Source organism: Triticum aestivum, chromosome 1B (genome assembly GCF_018294505.1).
Source record: "Triticum aestivum cultivar Chinese Spring chromosome 1B, IWGSC CS RefSeq v2.1, whole genome shotgun sequence".
Lineage (NCBI taxonomy): Eukaryota > Viridiplantae > Streptophyta > Magnoliopsida > Poales > Poaceae > Triticum > Triticum aestivum.
In genome coordinates, this window is record NC_057795.1 from 458205429 (window position 1) to 458218242 (window position 12814).

General features: G+C 40.7%; 1 protein-coding gene across 1 annotated transcript; it reads left to right on the forward strand.

The window, feature by feature from the left end:
- Positions 1-410: 410 nt before the first annotated feature.
- LOC123131446 (cyclin-dependent kinase D-1) lies at positions 411-6501 on the forward strand. The gene is made up of 7 exons (XM_044551122.1): positions 411-704; positions 1357-1655; positions 1726-1834; positions 2789-2914; positions 5125-5360; positions 5452-5775; positions 5909-6501. The coding sequence occupies exons 1-7, from the start codon at positions 588-590 to the stop codon at positions 5970-5972; spliced, it is 1275 nt and encodes a 424-aa protein (XP_044407057.1). The 5' UTR covers positions 411-587; the 3' UTR covers positions 5973-6501.
- The last annotated feature ends 6313 nt before the right edge of the window (positions 6502-12814 follow it).

Genomic DNA, 12814 nt, shown 5'->3' on the forward strand with positions numbered 1-12814 from the left:
TTTCTCGTCGTGCATACGTGACAACGAGATTTGGTGTCAAGTTCTCCATATCGATTCAATAATTGAATAATGATGACTACAATACTTGGTTGTGTTATTTATACTACCTTGATAGTTGATTAATTCTAGATCAGAAGTCTTCTAAAAAAATTATATGTGTACTTTTTCGGAAAATATGGTACAGTACTTGGTTGTGCCCTAGGTCATCGCTCGCGATTCAAACGGTCCGAAACAACCAACCAACGGAAACCCTCATCAGCGAGCTGGCCCAACTCAATCCGACTTCCGATCCACAAACGGGCGTGGAGGAGCGGTCCAAGACCAAGAAAGAAAAGGCAAACCCATTTACAAACGGAATCCGGAACAAACACCTAGGCCGAAATATAGTGCGAAAACACGGAATTTTCCTTTCCTCCTTCCTCTTCCCCCGGCGCCGAACGGCAGGGCCGCAGCAGCGCACACCTCGCCGCGCCCCCGCCCGCCGCCCCCTCGCCCCCCGCCGGCCCCTCCCGCCCCCGCGCTCTCCGGGATCCCCTCCCCTGCGCCGCCCCCTCCGGAGGGGAGGCTGGCTGTGGGCCCCGCCCCACATGGCGAGCGGCGGCGGCGACGACGCGGGCGAGAAGCGCGTCACGGACCGCTACCTCAAGCGCGAGGTCCTCGGAGAGGGCACGTACGGGGTCGTCTTCAAGGCCATCGACACCAAGGTCGGACCTTCCCTCCCCCCCGCCCCCGCTCCTAAACCCTCGCGGCGCGCTGATCTGCGCCCGCCCCTCGAGAATTAGGCCTCAGGCGGCTCCGTCCCCCCTTGGTCCGTCCGTCTGCTTTGTGGTGGATATAGGTTGTGGGAGCGATTCAGCTTAGGGTTTAGGGCTTTTGGTCGCGGCAGCTCTTTGAATTGGCCTCGCTGGTTGTTCTGGGCTCGGCGTGAATTGGCTAGGGTTGTTTCTCAGCGGAGGCCGAGCAGGCTAGCCTCCCGCCATGCGTGATTAGCTCCTATGAGAATGTAATTCACCTTGTTTCGTGCCTTCACTGGCATCGCTGATTGAGCCGGTCCTGTTGACACTATGGTGGGTTTTAGCTGCAGTGCTGGTTTTGGCAAACCTGTAGTAGTGGAATGACAGGTCATACCATTTGGTGCTTAATAGTCTTGCATCTCTGGGATAATAGGGCTAGGGGTCCAAGGTGTTAAAATTTTATTCAGGAGGTGTTCAGTATTCCCAAGTTAACTCTTTCAGCTCTCTAGGATTTAATCTTGACAGGTTTCATTCTGCTTTTGATGATGCTTGCTCAGGTTTCATTGTGATACTTCTGTCCGTTTGATCTAATGATCATAAATGGCATGCCTTTTATTTTCAGACTGGGGAAACAGTTGCAATCAAGCGAATCCGCCTAGGGAAGTACAAGGAAGGCGTCAACTTCACTGCATTGAGGGAAATCAAGCTGCTTAAGGAGCTGAAAGATCCTAATATTATAGAGTTGATTGATGCTTTCCCTTACAAGGGAAACTTGCACCTTGTATTTGAGTTCATGGAAACAGACCTGGAAGCAGTCATTCGTGATAGGAACATTGTATTATCTCCAGCGGACATAAAATCTTATATTCAGATGATGTTGAAAGGTCTAGCCTTTTGCCATAAGAAGTGGGTGCTGCACAGGTACCTACTATCTGGCTAACTTCTTTTTGGGAAAACAACATTCGAGTCTTTGACACAAGCTGTACTGCAGGGATATGAAACCAAATAATCTACTTATCGGTGCTGAAGGACAGCTCAAGCTTGGCGATTTTGGTCTAGCACGCATATTTGGGAGCCCAGAACGGAACTTCACTCACCAGGTTCTTGTTAATAGATCTATGTAAATATGCATTCAGTTAATTGAGTCCCGGACTCTTAGAAATCCCAGAAGTTGGTTATAGAAATAAAAATGTATGGTGGCAACTTTCTTCAAGTAGTATTATTACTTCCTATGCTTTATATGCCTCTAGGCCTAGTGTTGGTTGATGCTTCTAATTTTCAGCTTATCCATTAAGAACATGATACATGCATGCCAGTATTTGTTGATCGTACAATTATTTACAATAACAATATTAATTTGGAGTACCATGGCACTTTGGAGGTAGATAGATTTGTCTGTAGATTATATCTCCTCGCGGTAGCAATAGCCTGCTAAAATTTAAAAGATAAAATATCTTAAACCAGCTAAGTGAAGTATCCTTGGAGCTGCTGACTATTCTAGGATAGAAAAGCTTTCTGGATAGAACAAAAATATGCTATTGAGCTATTCTGAGGACATCTGAATGATATTTGCTTCCTATATGAGCTTTTGGATTGCTCTTTGTTGATTCCTTGGTGATGTAATTATGAAAAGTGCTACTCCCTCGGTTCCTAAATATAAGACGTTTTGGCAACTCAATTTGAACTGCCAAAACGTCTTATATTTAGGAACGGAGGGAGTAAAAAATATATTAACAAGGATACTTCTTTCAAACTCACTGATGCTGATCAGAAACGGATGCTAACTATTGTAAATGATTTATGCTCGCTGTGGATTTTCATTCTTGCAAGTTACATTAGATCCTCCCAGCAAAAAGTTACATTATATCTGGAAGATCTCTTAGTCCATCACTTTTATTCAGTACAACATTAAACATCACCTAGGCAAATACCATCTCTAGTCTTATTTCATACTGTGGTTTACTGCAATGTGATTAATTTGCACTTTATCTTTTGATTGAGTTACATTGTCTTGATGGACACTTGAAATTTGACTGTTTTTTCACCACATTTAGGTCTTTGCAAGATGGTACCGAGCGCCAGAGTTACTGTTTGGCACTAAGCAGTATGGATCTGCCGTTGATGTTTGGGCTGCTGGTTGTATTTTTGCCGAGTTGCTGCTTAGAAGACCATTTCTCCAGGTTTAACAGCCTCTCAGTTTTCTCAATATGGTCAATATATTTATTCATTTGAATCTATGTCTGATTAAGATATATTATCTTTGACTCTGAATGTAACATGTGTATGGCTAAGTACACTGTTCATTGATGATGTGATAACTGCATAGGTGAAACAGTTTTTATCTCACAACTCAAAACATCGTTTTGAAAGCTCGACCGGACTGTAAGTACAATGGGAAAAACTGGAAATTGGTCTGCCCCTGTGGGTTTCTTGTGTTGTCCCAGAAAATAGATCACTTTGAGCCTGCTAATGGATTAATTAAACAAACTGCTTTCATGTGTGACTTAATTTAATGTAAAAAATGCATGCCTTAATTTAACATAAAAAAACTGTACTCCCTCTGTAACATTTTATAAGATGTTTTAGAGTCCATGGCAGTGTCCAAAAACGTCTTATAGTATGTTACAGAGGGAATTCGACTTAATTTCTTTTTGGAGGATTCAAACATTTGACAGTAGATTGTGTGAACCGGGAGCTAATTGCTCCTATCCACATAACATGCAAGCATTTATGCCAGACTGTTAAAACTGAAAAGAAACAAAATATAGCAGTGATAAAGAAAGGTATACCTGTTGTCTTGTTCACACAAATATGTAGTTCAACTTCACAATATTGTTTTCTTGGTAATCAGTGGGGCTGGTTTGCGTATAAATATTCTCCTGGCTAAGTGTTCCAGAGATATGGTTGTGGTTGGTGCTAGGCTGCTTTACCAGATTTAGTTATTCCCTTGAACTGTGCTTTCTTTTTTGCCCAGAATTGGTGAAAGCTAAACCTAAAAGGAAATACCATGTTGATTTTGGTTTCTCAAGCCTAGCAGGAAAAATGCATCACTTCTCTTCTTCCTTCCAATCTCTTGTGTATAAATGATGCCTTGTGTTTTTCCTCCTTCCCATCTGATATAGTAGTCTTTTGTTTATTTGGTTATGTGCACTCTGTATATGCATAATAGTTTTGGGTGAACATATAGCTGAGAGCAGGAGAGCAGGGTACCTACTTGTTTTAACTGCAGAAAGGTTTTCAGTGTTCACTGTTCTGTGCATTTCTGGTTACCCAGTAGGGTGCTTTTACCACTGAAAATTGAACTTTTACTTACTGGTTATCATTCTGCCTGTATTATTAAACTCTGTGGACTTGATCTGAGGTAGAAATATACCATGGAATCTGTGTGGCTAGCTAACATGAACGTTTAATGTTGGTGATTGAGCATAACTATGTTTCAATGAAGTGAATGATCGAGCATTTTTTATTAAGGCCAGTTGTACCAGCCTTTTTTCTTATCTTGCCGCAGACACCCCCCCGGGGTCCAATCTATGGTGTGCATTGGAAATGTAAGCATGAGAAAAAAAATCAAAAGTTCATGGATGCGGTTCATTATGGTAGCGGAAGGTGAAAAATATAAGAACCGGTGCCAATTATAAGTGAACAAGAAATATGTATTTGCTGTTATTTTCTCAAAAAAGTTATCTAACAAATGGTTCCACATATGATGATTACTCATGCTTGGAGAAACAATGCCCTATAGTCTATACTCATCATTGTGGGCTTCACTTTTGCTTAAAGTTACGCAACAAGTTCTTACTAGCTGCAGAGGTGTCGATGGTAGTTCATTTTAAGTCTTAGATGCTCATCAAATGCTTTATGATATATGTCCTGGTTTGAAGACTTCCATACGAGGAAAGCAGTCTTGCTGAGCCTTTGTATGCCACCACCATTTTCTGATTCTGAAGCTGCAGTTGATCTAGAATGTTTGTTAGATTTATCTAGAGAGAAAATATTGTCCCACTTTCAATAGAAACGTTTTTTAGCAAGAGAAAATATGGCAGTCCTGTCAAGTTTATTGAGCACTCCCTCTGTACCGTAATATATGTCGCTGGAGTAGCTGCAAACAGAGGGAGTACAATATAAAACCATTTAGGACAGCACTCCCACATGTGGCTTTTGTAAGCATTGGTTTCTTAAATCCCTTAGGATGCTACTTCTAACGAATGACCTTCTTTCCTGGATTAATCCTTAGGGAGTGTAACAAACATTCCTTCTGGGTGGCATGTTTAAGGGTATGCCTGAGTTTGAAACTGTGAAACTCTAGTTTAAGTAAATGATTAGCAACTTCCATTTTGGCATTTGACGAGGTTTCAGGGGCACTCCAAGTTACTAAAATTAAATGATGCAGGGTTCTAGTGACATTGATCAACTCGGGAAGATCTTTGCGGCATTTGGAACCCCAAAGTCTTCTCAATGGCCAGACATGGTTTGCCTTCCAGATTACGTTGAATACCAGTTTGTCTCTGCTCCCCCTCTTCGTTCGTTGTTTCCAATGGCCAGTGATGATGCTTTGGACCTTCTGTCAAGAATGTTTACATATGACCCAAAAGCAAGAATCACTGCTCAGCAGGCTCTAGAACACAGGTATGCTGATGTGAATGTGACCGACCAGAAACACAAGCCTTTCTCTGTTACCAGTATGCCTAATGAAACTGTGCTCATGTTTCATGTGAAGGTACTTCTCATCAGTACCAGCTCCAACAAAACCAAATTTGCTGCCAAGGCCTAAGCTGAAAGGGGACCCAGGGAATGACAAGATACCTGATCTGAATCTGCAGGGCGGCCCTGTCGTTGTGTCCCCGCCGAGGAAGTTGCGCAGAGTGTCTGCCCCTGATGGGATGGAAATCAATGCTCATCCAGCAGAGAAAGCAGAAGAGCATCCTACTACAGGCATGAGGCGCAGCGAGGGCATGTCCAGTCAGAGTTCTAGAATACCAATGTCAGTTGATGTTGGAGTTGTGTTTGGCACACGACCAGCTCCTCGACCAACATTGAATAGGTAAACAGCACTAGTCTGACCACTGGAACTTATTCCAGTTTCTAAAATGTGACCAGTGAGCCTATTGAATCTAGGATTATATTTATTCAGCTCTCTTCATGTGAAATATTGACCATTTAAACCTCTTTTGCAGTGCTGACAAGTCGTGTCTAAAAAGGAAATTAGATATGGATCCTGACTTCGAGTACGCAGAGTAAAAGAAGTTTGCGTGCATCATTTTCCCCCTCACCGTTGTGTTGATTTTTTCTACATATTCTTTGAAGAGGCAATTCCAACAAAAGAATGTGTCCAAAGCCATAAAAGCTTCACTGAAGGTCGCTGACACAATCAACTGTGCTGCCCAGCCAAGCTCATTCCTATAATGTGAAAGTGAAGAGATGTGTCGCTGATTTACGCCAAGAGATGTGCACAGGTTATTCCTATAATTATCCGATTTCCATGAGGAAGGCCCCTCCTCAATCTGTAACCTTCATTGGGTATGAGAACCTCAGTCTGTAATCTTTATCGGATATATAAATGAGTTTGCCCCGGCGAGAAATGTATTTCCATCTTGTTCTTGTGTGGACATTGAGCTTTTGAGTGTTGTTTAGTCGGACATGTTAGGTGCAGTAATTCCTGTAACCAAGAGCAGGTTATAATATTATATGTTGATTCTTGTAAGACGATGTAACAGTGAGTGCATTGGCGGACACAAAGGAAATGAAAGAAACTCAAGTGTTTATTCCAGATGAGTTGTTGTTCCAGTATTATAATTGCAGTGTGTAGCAATTTTCCTAATGCAATCATTACTAAATAAATATTTAGGCATTAACACGCAATTGCTCATTTTCAGCTGACCAACTTAAACATGTTTCTAATTCACTACTGTATAGTTAAGGAATTTTTTTCTATTTGGAAAGAGAAAAGTCCACTTTTCAACCTACAAGTTACTAATTGGTTTAAGAACGAGTTAAATACAACATGGGTGTCTTAACTTGTCCGTTGCGATCAGTTTAGTGCCCAAACTTGTAAAATACACAAAAGTGGTATTATATGCATATATAGTATCACTGTTTGTAGCCAGCTGGTGCCTGGCCCACATGTCTGTGGGTGTGAGGGTCGCCTGCGCAGGCTGAGATGCATGTGAGTTTTCTTTGCAAAAAAACACCATGAGGTTTAATTTAATGTCGCAAAAGCCCTTATTCTGTATGCTAATAACATTGGAAAAATATATTGCGTCATTGAATGGGTTACGAACCTGGGACTTCAGGTTAAATAGCATGCACGCTAGCCAGCCGGACGAACAGCACTTTGTGTACATGCTATGCGCCAGGTACTTGGTTTGAATCCTGCCGGCACGCCCTTTTCTTTCTTGTTACTATCTCATCCCACGTGCTAACATGTGGGAACAATACAGTTCGACATATTTAAATAAAATGTGAAGAGCTTTTGTGACATTTAATTAAAGTACATGTCGTTTTCTGTAAAAACAACCAGCACGCTCCTCTCATAGCCATTGACATGTGGGCCAACGGTACATTTACATACCATAGGGGCAGTGCATACGGCCGGGTACGGACGGAGGCAACGTATTCGAACGCTCGGACAAGTTACAACATCAGTTTCATGTATTTTATAAGTTTGGCATCAAAGTGACCGCGTCGGACAAGTAAAGGCACTGATGGTGTATTTAACTCTTTAAGAATCAAATCTCAACTTCAAAACCTATTACTGCACACCTAAACTTTCAATACTGTTGGTAACTTGAGGGTTGAAAAGTGGACTTTTCTAGTAAGGAAACAAAGATGACTTTGCTTTGTATAAGTTCTCACAACTGTGTTGTAACTTGAGCTGTGAGCACACAGAAGTGGTACATTGCTCTGCATTTACGCTGACTAAAACGCACGTTTATGAACGAAATAAACGCTTCACTAACGAGGCCCTCAGTTAATCATTCGTCTAATGGCTGATGGGCAATGTTTAGCTAGGGTGTTGCAAGCGAGGACGCAAACAAATGCAATGCCCAGATCTAGTGGTTCGTAGGAGAGAGGTGGGCTGATATCGATGCATGCCATAGAAAATCCATCTGCTAGAGTCAAATTTCATGTGGGAAAAGACACCTTTACTAACTTTACAGATGATGTCTACAGTAGATGCACAGTAGATGCACGTGAACTTGTGATAGACCGACTGAGGGCATCTTCAATAGTTATGATGTTGTCGTTGATAAAGTATATATCCTATAAAATAATGTGTATGGGATGATGTAGCGGAGAATAAAGTAGAATAGCGTGGTACAGATGCACATGCTCATAAACTGTACAAGTCTATAGTGAATAATGTGAACTTGTGACGGACCGACTAAGGGCATCTTCAATAGTTATGCAATATTTCCTACATATACATATAGATGTGCATTACATGTTAATATACTTTTATTAAAAAATGTGTGATCTAAAAAAGATACAATTTGGTAGGCACATAATTTCTTAAGATTTCAAAGTGTATTTTTATCTTTCAGAAAGAAAAGGGCCTCCATGCAACTTGTGATCTATTCCTTATTTTTTTGCGTGCAAGCCATGCTTTTTGGTTAATGTCTAAGGATATCTTGTATGTAAAATATTCCTATATAGTTTTTGTCAAAATCAATGGAGACACAACTTAACCAACCTCCACACAAATATATATGTACTAGCTTTGTCCATTTGTTCTAAATTAATATGTAAAATAGCTACTCCATTTGTTCTAAATTAATAAGAGTTCTAGCTTTGTCCGCTCTATAGAAAAATATACTAGTATATATACCACATCAAATGTATATGCTATGAAAGTATATTTCATGCTGAATCAATGAAACTATCTTGACGTTATAAATGTTGATACATCTTTCTATAGACTTGGTCAAAGTAAAAGAAGTTTGGTTTTTGACAAAACTAGAATTTTAATTAATTTAGAACAGATGGAGTATGACCTGCGGGGCTTAGGAGGAAAAATTGCATCACCGATTCACCGTGGCTATGACCCAAACACCTTGCTAACACCGAGTGGCAATACCGAGTTGTCTTTTAACCAAGCAGGCCCACAATGTTTTAATGCCTTTGAAGTTAGAATTGTGTTTTGTATTCCCTAAATTATACTCGCTCCGTCCCAAAATAAGTGTTTGAACTTTGTACTAGCTCTAGTACAAATTTGTACTAAGCTCGAGACACTTATTTTGAGACGGAGGGAGTATTTTGTACTCCCATTGCTCCATGGTGCACAGATGTTAAACATGTCACATAAGTGAAAAAACGACATGGCAAAACAGTTGAGGAGAGAGAACACTTTGATGATTCTAGAAAGAGACAATGCCAAATGCGTGAACCTATGCAAAACACTTAAATGAAGGAAGCTCGCTAATGTATGGAAGAGTTTAGTTGCTAAATAACTAAATGAAGATAACTTATTGATACGCATCCAATGTATATATAATTTTTTTATTGTTTCATGCTACTATATTATTAATTTTTTATGCTTTATACGCCATTTTATATCATTTTTGGGAATTAACTTATTAACTCAGTGCCTACTGCCAGTTCATGTTTTTTTGCCTATTTCTTTGTTTCTTAGAAGAACCATACCAAAAGAAGTCCAAACACGATGAAACTTTATGGTAATTTTTTATGGACCAGAAGATACCCTAGAAGCTAAGGGGAGGTCTAGAAGACCTACCAGAGGCCCACAAGCTCAGGTGGCGTGCCCCCCCAAGCTTGTGGGCTCCTCGAGGCTCCGTTTGCCCTAATTCTGGCGCTACAAATTCCCTAAAATCTAGAAACCCCAGAGTGAGACCCAAAACATTTTTATCGCCACCGCAAGCCTTTGTTCTTGTGCGATCTTGATACATCCATTTTGCATCATGCTTTTATATCGATATTTATTGCATTATGGGTTGTCATTTCACGTTATGTCACAATACTTATGGCTATTCTCTCTTATTTTACAAGGTTTACATGAAGAGGGAGAATGCCAGCAGCTGGAATTCTGGGCTGAAAAAGGAGCAAATATTGGAGGCCTATTCTGTGCAACTCCAAAGGTCCTGAAACTCCATAGAATACCTTAAAATAAATAAAGAAAAATTGTCGCCAAATATGAAGGCCAGGGGGCCCACACCCTGCTCATGAGGGTGGGGGGCGCCCCCCCTGGGCGCGCCCCCTACCTCGTGGGCCCCCTGGTGGCTCTCTGACGCCCTTCTTCTCCTATATGAAGTCTTTCGATGAGAAAAAAATACGAAGCAACCTTTCGGGACGAGACTCCGCCGCCACGAGGCGGAACCTTGGCGGAACCAATCTAGGGCTCCGGTAGAGCTGTTCTGCCGGGGACACTTCCCGCCGGGAGGGGGAAATCATCACCATCGTCATCACCAACGCTCCTCTCATTGGGAGAGGGCAATCTCCATCAACATCTTCACCAGCACCATCTCATCTCCAAACCCTAGTTCATCTCTTGTATCCAATTCTTGTCTCCAAGTCCGGATTGGTGCTAGTAGGTTGCTAGTAGTGTTGATTACTCCTTGTAGTTGATGCTAGTTGGTTTATTTGGTGGAAGATCATATGTTCAAATCCTTTATGCACATTATTACCCCTCTGATTATGAACATGAATATGCTTTGTGAGTAGTTACGTTTGTTCCTGAGGACAAGGGAGAAGTCTTGCTATTAGTAGTCATGTGAATTTGGTATTCGTTCGATATTTTGATAAGATGTATGTTGTCTAACCTCTAGTGGTGTTATGTGAACGTCGACTACATAACACTTCACCATTATTTGGGCCTAGAGGAAGGCATTGGGAAGTAATAAGTAGATGATGGGTTGCTAGAGTGACAGAAGCTTAAACCCTAGTTTATGCGTTGCTTCGTAAGGGGCTGATTTGGATCCATATGTTTCATGCTATGGTTAGGTTTACCTTAATACTTTTGTTGTAGTTGCGGATGCTTGCAATAGAGGTTAATCATAAGTGGGATGCTTGTTCAAGTAAGAACAACACCCAAGCACCGGTCCACCCACATATCAAATTATCAAAGTACCGAACGCGAATCATATGAGCGTGATGAAAACTAGCTTGACGATATTCCCATGTGTCCTCGGGAGCGCTTTTCCTATTATAAGAGTTTGTCCAGGCTTGTCCTTTGCTACAAAAAGGATTGGGCCACCTTGCTGCACTTTATTTACTTTTGTTACTTGTTGCTCGTTACAATTTATCTTATCACAAAACTATCTGTTACCACTTATTTCAGTACTTGCAGAGAATACCTTGCTGAAAACCGCTTATCATTTCCTTCTGCTCCTCGTTGGGTTCGACACTCTTACTTATCGAAAGGACTACGATAGATCCCCTATACTTGTGGGTCATCAAGACTCTTTTCTGGCGCCGTTGCCGGGGAGTGAAGCGCCTTTGGTAGGTGGAATTTGGTAAGGAAAAATTTATATAGTGTGCTGAAATTTTTTGTCACTTGCTACTATGGAAAGTAATTGTCTGAGGGGCTTGTTCGGGGTATCTTCACCCCATCCAGTAGAACAAAGAGTTGCTCCTCAACCTACTCAACCTACTGAACCTATTGAAAATGAAACTCCTTTTGAGATTCCTTCGGGTTTCATGGAAAAGCTGCTAGCTAACACTTTTACAGGAGATGGAACAAAGCATCCTGATGAACATCTACGCTATGTGGATGACGTTTGTGGACTATTTAAGCTTGCAGGTATACTCGATGATGTTGTTAAGAAGAAGGCTTTCCCTTTATCTTTGAAGGGAGATGCATTGACATGGTACAGGCTATGTGATGATATGAGATCATTGAACTATAAAAGATTGAAATTGGAATTTCATCAAAAGTATTACCCTATGCATCTTGTTCATCGTGATCGCAATTATATATATAATTTTTGGCCTCGTGAAGGAGAAAGCATCGCTCAAGCTTGGGGGAGGCTTAAATCAATGTTATATTCATGCCCCAATCATGAGCTCGCAAGAGAAGTGATTATGGAAAGTTTTTATGCTCGGCTTTCTGATAACAATCGCACCATGCTCGATACTTCTTGTGCTGGCTCTTTTATGATGAAGACTATTGAATTTAGATGGAATTTATTGGATAGAATTAAATGCAACTCTGGAGATTGGGACCTCGACGAAAGTAAGGAGTCAGGTATGACACCTAAGTTTGATTGTGTTAAATCTTTTATGAATACCGATATTTTTCGTAAGTTTAGCACTAAACATGGACTTGATTATGAGATAGTAGCTTCTTTCTGTGAATCTTTTGCTACTTATGTTGATCTCCCCAAGGAGAAGTGGTTTAAATATTATCCTCCCATAGAAGTAAAAGTAGCTGCACCTATTAAAGTTGAAGAAAAGACTGTCACGTATAATGATCCTATTGTTCCCATTTCTTATGTTGAGAAACCACCTTTCCCCGTTAGAGTGAAGGATCATGCTAAAGCTTCAACTGTTGTCCATAAAAGCAATATTAGAACTTATACACCTCCTGAGCAAGTCAAAGTAGAACCCAATATTTCTATTGTTAAAGATCTCTTGTATGATAATATTGATGGACATGTTATTCAATTCCAGGGTGAAACTGCTAGAATTGCTAAACCTTGTGATAGAGATAAACATAGACCTGTGGTAGGCGTGCCTGTTATTTCTGTTAAAATAGGAGATCATTGTTATCATAGCTTGTGTGATATGGGTGCTAGTGCTAGTCTTATACCCATTGTCTTATACAAAGAAATTATGCATGATATTGCACCTGCTGAGTTAGAAGATATTGATGTTACAATTAAACTTGCCAATAGAGATATTATATTTGCAATGGGAATTGTTAGAGATGTTGAAGTCTTGTGTAGGAAAACCAAATATCCCACTGATTTTCTTGTTCTTGGTTCTCCACAAGATAGCTTTTGTCCCATTATATTTGGTAGACCCTTCTTGAATACTATTAATGCTACGATAGACTGCAAAAAGAATGTTATTACTGTTGGCTTGGATGATATGGTTCAAGAGTTTAATTTCTCTAAATTTAGTAAACA

Bases quoted from the DNA above. Each gene is read 5' to 3' on its own strand.
- LOC123131446 (XM_044551122.1), top strand. From the start codon at position 588: ATGGCGAGCGGCGGCGGCGACGACGCGGGCGAGAAGCGCGTCACGGAC. The intron at 1,656-1,725 runs GTACCTACTATC...GCTGTACTGCAG, and splicing joins AAGAAGTGGGTGCTGCACAG to GGATATGAAACCAAATAATC. The intron at 1,835-2,788 runs GTTCTTGTTAAT...CACCACATTTAG, and splicing joins AACGGAACTTCACTCACCAG to GTCTTTGCAAGATGGTACCG.